The 7,267-nt window shown below is 35.4% G+C and overlaps 1 protein-coding gene across 3 annotated transcripts; it reads left to right on the forward strand.

Annotated features, from left to right (window-relative positions):
• Positions 1-927: 927 nt before the first annotated feature.
• LOC103469929 (uncharacterized protein YheG-like) lies at positions 928-6,981 on the forward strand. Of its 3 annotated transcripts, none has more exons than XM_081610828.1 (5): positions 928-1,020; positions 3,640-3,852; positions 5,170-5,371; positions 5,600-5,764; positions 5,838-6,981. In XM_081610828.1, the coding sequence occupies exons 2-5, from the start codon at positions 3,718-3,720 to the stop codon at positions 5,870-5,872; spliced, it is 537 nt and encodes a 178-aa protein (XP_081466954.1). In that variant the 5' UTR covers positions 928-1,020; positions 3,640-3,717; the 3' UTR covers positions 5,873-6,981. The 3 variants fall into 3 exon arrangements, with proteins under 3 accessions (XP_081466954.1, XP_008416224.2, XP_008416225.1); XM_008418002.2 differs by having other exon boundaries at positions 5,851-6,981; XM_008418003.3 differs by having other exon boundaries at positions 5,856-6,981.
• The last annotated feature ends 286 nt before the right edge of the window (positions 6,982-7,267 follow it).

Raw genomic sequence — 7,267 nt, forward strand, 5'->3', positions numbered from 1 at the left:
CCACACTATGAAGTCTCACTAAAAGGATTTTTGACATTGTCCTGATGAGATCTTGATAAACTTATGAAGAAAGCAAGTACATTTTTCACTACAGTTCAGTCTGAGTGCTGTCTGAAAAATAAAGGGCAAATGTATGATTTTCAAGGTGTCCAACCATTGTGAATTGTAACTTTTTTGGGGTGGGAAAAAATACTTTTTGGAATATTTTGGAGTAAATTCACCAGAAAAAGACACAGGCCTGTAGTTTTTATTAATGTCTAATAAACTTTATATTGAAAGAAATTGTTATTGATATTTTTTTTAAACTTTTGCCTGCTCTTGTTATTTTGTAATTATATTATTTATTTGAATTATTTACATTTTGGTCCATAAAATATCCAAGATTTCCACATAACTTCATATTTTGGTCCATCTCATGATGTACTTTTTAAATATTAAACGACTGATGTTTTGATCAGTTACTTAGTACTTGAGTAGCCTTTTTACAAAATGCTTCTTTACTAGAGTAATTTTTTGGGGAGGTGGCTACTTTTCACTTTTACTTGAGTAAAAATATGTTGAAGTATTTTTACTAAGTTTTGGGTACACTACCCACATCTGCCCATATTCTAACTTCGCACAAGAGCTTTTTTGTCTTTGGGTATTTTAGAAATTAGCTTCTTTAATAGGATGATTGGTTTCAGCCTAAAAGATTAGATAAATGTTGTAAAAACAAGCACGTGCCAATTTTCCAAAACAGTTAAATCAATCACAAAGTCAACAATTAGCGTACCGTTCTCCCTGTTCCTTTCCAGTTTTTAATATTTTAAATTCTTTTAAATAATTATTTTTTTAAATATGGACATGTTTTTTTTTACCTTCTCGGTAATTACTAGTTTTCATCTACTTCTCTGTGTTAAACCAAAATCAACCTCCGAAATCTTGTTTTATAAACACACGCGAACGTTGGTGCTCTTGAACACCTCTCTATACGTTGTAAACAAAGACGGCGCAGGCGGACGGACGTAGCATTGGGCATAGGTAACTTGGCTAACGTCCACTCTGCTTTTTACGGCTGCAGCTAGCTAGTTGTCATTCGCTTTACTTCAGTTGTGCAGATGTTTGTATACGTATCTGAAACTGAGTCGCTAAAGTTATTTAGTAACAAAAATACTTCTGATAAAGAAGTGAATCTTCGACACAATCTTCGACTGTGTCGAAGATTCACTTTGGTTAGATAATGTTAGCCCCACAAAGGTCATTTAAGGTTCAGTTGTCACAAACTAATACTCGTCCTCCTTTTGACAGCATATGCAGTAAAACATCACCTGAAGTATGATCTAGTATGAAATGACAGCTGTTTTTTAACATGGGGTTCCCCATAGTTTAAAGTTTTTGTAATCGCGAATCCTCATAAACTTAAAATGTTGTGGGATTACTTCACTCTTTTGAAAGAGCTTTTTTTTTTTTTTACTTAATAGTGTAATTATTAAAATACAAAGCATCTCTAGACACACAGAAAACAAGGTCTATTTAAAATTTTGCCATTCATATTTGACAAATTGTATTGAGAAATGAAGTAATTAGAGTGGTTATTAGTAATCAAAGTGATTAGTAGGCCTTCATGATCAATTTTGCTGGACAAGAAATTGTCCTTGCAATTATAGCGATAAATGACAATATTGTTGTTTTGAAACCATTTTCATAGCATAATAATTGAAGTTTGCACTGTCAATCACAAATAAACTTTAATTTTGCAAAGAATACTAAACACAGGAAAAAACAATAAATAAAACAGAAATAAAAACCACTTACATCTGAAACCATTAGTTAAATGGGTCATGTTATATCTGTAGACAAAATTTACTTCCAAAAAATATTAATCATAAGTATGGAAATAATCAAGCACATTATAATTTATTGATTAATTGCAACTTATCAGGTTTCTCCTGGCAAATATCGAATCAAATTTTTGAGGTCTGACCTCCAGACATTTTTGATTGACATTACAGTTTTGGGTTTGTTTTTCTTTTTTAAAACAAAAGTAAAAATGTGCTATAGGATCTTTAGTTGAGGTAATAGGTTTGAAACCAATAGAAACTGAAAAACTTATAAGCTTTTCAGCATTTAAACCTTAAGTCATGTTAGGATTTTAAGTAGGATAAATGGACTTCTGGTATTTCAGTCGCATCTGATCAAATCCAATCTATATTGATCTTAGTCAACACCCAAAGATAAATTACTTTCCAGGTGTGGAGGTACGGGCTCTGTTTGCATTCTGCACCAAAATCAAAGCTTTTAAGAAAATTAAATTAATTTATCTTCATCTCAAAGGGTTAAAAATAGGATTTTATTTTGGTGATCTGTGGCTTTAAAGACTTAAATCAACAGGTTGCTTCTGGATGAACTTTAACCTCCTGTAATGAGGCTCAAGTCCAACCTGTGGCCATTTGTCCAAAGTTTGTCATTCATTTTCCATCTACACTCAAACATACCTATTAAGTAAAATAACAAAAATAAAACATGGATCATATTTATATAAATTTCCCATAGCTTTGGTGCTTCTGTATTTTTATTTGAACATGCACTGTGTAGAAAGAAATATTGGTCTCTTACTCTTTGGTAAACTAAACATCATAATGTTTCATCTCTTCTGTTTTAGCTGCAGAGACATTTCTGTTTTTGGAGATTTCAAGGGGAAACCAAAATGTTTAATTGGGCGAGGCGAGGAAAGCTGCACAGTGCGTCTCTGTTTGAACCGATCCGGGTCCAATGAATTATCTTTGTGGTATCAGAAGATGCTGGTCACATGCTGAATAATAAGCAGTGATTGTTCATCGAGTCGAAAACAACGTTATTCAAGTTTTATTCTGTGGAACTTAAAGCTTCAGAGTGATCCTTGAAAATGAGGCCATCCAATCTACGACGGGTGTTCTGTTCTGACTTATGAACATTGAAAGTAATTTTTATTTACGCTGTGAGTTAAAATAATCAACAATGTGTTGCTTTCGATAATTCCTGCTAATCATGTATATTTCTAAGTAAAATTGAGCCACATTTCCTTGAATCGTAGTGATTTTTATTTCTTTTTATCATACAAATTGCCATTTTCTTTCCAAATAATTACTTTTTAAAGTTTCTCAAATCTATGCACTAGTTATAAAGAGAATTATAAAACAATAATTAGATATAGAATTTATTCTACTTCCAATTACAGACAAAAATGAGGTAAAATAATATTTTTGGCTGAATTTCATGAGACACATCTTGGTTTCTACTAGTTATTTCCACATTTTAAATATTTATAACTACAGATTGTAGAGTTTTAATTTGTTTAATTTAGTTATTCATGTCAAATGTTGGGGATTTATTTTATTTCATACTTAAACTTATTTGCTAAATGTTTTTGAAACATCAAAACAATTTTTTTCTTCTGAGAAACATTTTTCTAAGTGATTTTATTAATCAAAAATGAGCAAATTGTTAATATAGATTGTATAGTAAAATGCTTAAGTTGCCATCTTAATTCTATTTTTTATATTGTGCTGTTCAGAGCAGACTGTGAACTCTGTCACATGATGAAACCATGTTTTATGTGGGAGAGGATGTCTTAATCTCTATGCAGTAATCCTTTTTTTACACTTTTGCTTGTGCAACAAGGAGGAAACCTCAGCTCAGCGGCTTGGAGCCATCGAAGTGATTCATAGGGTCGGTTTTAACTCCTGACTGGGTTGGAAGATGAAGATCGCTTTGCTGGGAGCCACTGGGCAAACCGGACAGTTTCTGGTCAAACAGGCGCTGGAGCAAGGCCACACGGTCACCGCCGTCGTCAGGAACCCGGCGAAGCTCACAGTGCACCACGACAACCTCAAGGTAAAACTCAACCCAGGTTCAAAGTTCAGGTGCTTTTATGGAGCCACATCTTCAGCATGCTGTTTCTTTCAGAATCCAAGCCAAACAATAATAGTAAACTGAAACACAATATATTGTTTTGTGATGGATGGAAGCTTTTAATTTTAATTTAACTGAAAGGCCAAAGATAATCCTTGTTTTACTAAAGATCCTGTTTTGTCTGGTGTAACTTTAAAGGGGACCTGTTGTACCAAATTTACATTTTTTATATTCTTATACTTCCATATGGGTATCAACAGCTTCGAAAAACAACCCAGGCTCTTAAAAAAATACCCAGCTGTTTTTTTGGCAGTAATTTAAAGTTTTTTGGTGTCTGGAAAATGAGTCGTTTCAAAAACCTCCAGAATGTACCTTGACAAATCAGCAGGGACTGCCCATTTTACCTAGCAACCCCAATGGAGCCCAGCCTGTTGCCTGATTTTACTGCTGAATGCCTCGTACAATGGCTGCTGGAAAAAAGCAAGTGTTTTGTTGTTAACTTACCATCCAGAAACCAGTTGCTGCATTCTTGTTGGTTGTGCAGTAGGTTCTATTTCTGCTTTTCAAAGAAATGGCTGTATAATTGCGCGTCTGTTTGCAGCCATTTTCACGTGTGAGAGTGAACATTGAGTTGGTGGGCGTGGCCAGCAGCAGCTTGTTTGAATTTAATGTGACACAAGATTCTAAATCGGCTTATTCTGAAAGTAGCTAAAAGAAAAAAGAGATTACAATGTCATTATCTAAAAATAATTTAGTGCAAAATCTAATATGTTTTGTATCAGCTAGAGATCAATGGAGGTTAAATGTAGGTCACATCTAACTGGAGTCCTGCCAGTTTGTGTAGGTTTGTAGTCCAGTCCGGTTTCGTGGATGTTTTATCATTATAAATTATATATGAAATATTTTACAATATTTTGCGAACTGTAAATTGGCGGTGAGGTTTTCTGTTCCCAGATCAGGACAGGTTTTATTTCACTCCTTGTGAGAAACGAGGTCAGAGCAGGAATCATGAAAGATGTCAGTAACTATTTTGGCTTCACATTATGAAAAATTTATCCGGTCGGCCCAATTGATCCAAGAGAACACTGAGGTTTTTAAGAAAATGGCTGCTTATCAATTAATCGTTAAGCTTAGTGAACTTTAGTTTCCACATTAGATACAAACCTGAGGATAAAAACAAAGTACTGTTGACTCTTTATGCTTTCTCTGGTTTATATTTGTGAACCACGTGTTTCCCTGGATCAGAATGGCTTCATGTCGATCAGAATGGCTTCATGTCGACCTCTTCTCTGTCTCTAGGTTGTGTCGGCTGATATTTTCTCAGCAGACAGCCTGAAGCCTCATTTCAAAGACCAGGACGTCGTCATGTCCTGCCTCGGCTTTCCGGCTTCCTTCTTCTCCGGCGTGACGGGCTACACCACGTCGATGGCAGCCGTGATCGGCGCCATGAGAGAAGCCCGGGTCAACAGGGTCATCACCATGACCTCTTGGTACACAGACCGTAAGTGGACTGCACAGGTCAGCGTGTCAAACTCATTGATGTGGCAGAACGTGTTGATATTAACAAATATTGGAATACCTGAACTGATAACCTGCTTATCCAAAGTCTATAAAGCAGTTGCCATGGAAACCTTCAAAGACAGACTTATCACCCCTATAATTACTGTTGGTATGATTGTCTCCTTGTATATCTGCTTTGTGTGAGATTGTGTCATATTTTCATGTTTAGCTGACTCTGCAACCCAGTCTCCGTTCCTGATCCGGTTCCTTCTCCTGCCGATGATCCGCACCGTCCTCAGCAACATGTACGAGATGGAGCGCTTCCTGCAGAAAAACGAGGACATCAACTGGACCGTAGTTCGGCCGCCCGGCCTCAAGAACCTGGCAGCCTCAGGTGAGAGAAAGCCTGATGCTGTACCCACAAGTAGAAAAAAAAACACAAAATAAAATAAACGGGTAAAATGAAGGTTGTTGTTGCAGCTCAGGAGTTTCTGACGCATGAGGGATACTTTGTGCCTGACAGCAGCAGTCAGGTGGGAAGAGGAGACGTGGCTCGCTTCATGCTGTCCCTGCTGAACAGCAACGCCTGGGTCAAGAAGGGCGTCGCCTTCACCACCAAATGAAACCACCGGCCACTTCTAACCACGCAGACGTTTTCTGATTACTTTGGTGTCCATGCTGCACTGCAAAAACAAAACCTTCCCAAGTATTTTGGTCTAGTTTCTAGTGCAAATATATTAGCTCACTTGAAATAAAAACTAACTCATAATTTAGGTTGTTTAGAGTCAATAACTCCTTAATATTGATGAAAAAGTTCTAGTTTTTGTCATAAGTTAAGGAGTTATTGACGAAACAAGTTCATGTAGCTTGCTGAGAAGTTACTTGTAATTTATTTCAAGTGTACTAAGATATTTTCACTAGAAACTAAGATAAAATTACTTGGTGAAATGTTGTGTTTTGCAGTGTGTCTAAGATACTTTACATTAACCAAAGCTTAAATGGGAGTAGCAGCATGCCAGATAGAGGCGTCCTCACTGTGCCTGCTCTTATTACTAAAAATAAACATTGTATATTGTAAGTGGTCCAGTTAAAATGCGTCATAAAGGTCCAGGTTAAATTTATCCGTCTAAATGGCCAACAGCAGAATTACCGGCTGAATTTGAACTCACTGGGATTTAAAATATTTCTGATAAGGATACGGTATTAAAGGGCAAAAATGATTGAATGTTGAATAAGTGTGGATACGTTTTCCAGACACCTGAATATTTAATAAGACTGTAAAGATGTTTCCCTAATAAAACAGCTTTACTGTGAAGTTTGAGTTAAAGTTGTGTTTGGAAAAGTTTAGAAAATCTGCAGACTTTTTGGATGAACTATGTGCAAAAATATTCTTACAGTGGATAAAACATTACAATTATTTTCTTGATATAATTGCCTTAATTTACTCTAACATGTTTTTGCACTCTTAAAATCTTTTCTGTACATATATTTTGTGAAATTACCATTTCTGTTATGAGAACATGAAGCAGCTCCATTACTGGGGTGTAGTTCATACATTCACCCATATGACTGTGGTATTGTACCATAACTAATTATTAAAAGTTAACTTTATTCAATGTTTCTGTTCCTTTCTATTACCACTACATTAAAAATATAAGCCTAGTTTTATAACACAATCAGAGAACTGTGAATTATTTGCATGCTAATCAGTGATATTTAGTTTATGTAAAAAAAAAAAAAAAACACAGCAAAATAAAACAAAAAGTTCCTGGATAAGTTTTGGCATGAAAGTCCAGACATATGGGAAACCAGAAGTGCCACAATCCACGAAACAAAAAACGACTAAAGAGCATCCTTAATTTAATTAGGAAAACATTTGATTTTCCGTGTATAATTT

Source organism: Poecilia reticulata, chromosome 9 (genome assembly GCF_904066995.2).
Source record: "Poecilia reticulata chromosome 9, P_reticulata-male-v2, whole genome shotgun sequence".
NCBI lineage: Eukaryota > Metazoa > Chordata > Actinopteri > Cyprinodontiformes > Poeciliidae > Poecilia > Poecilia reticulata.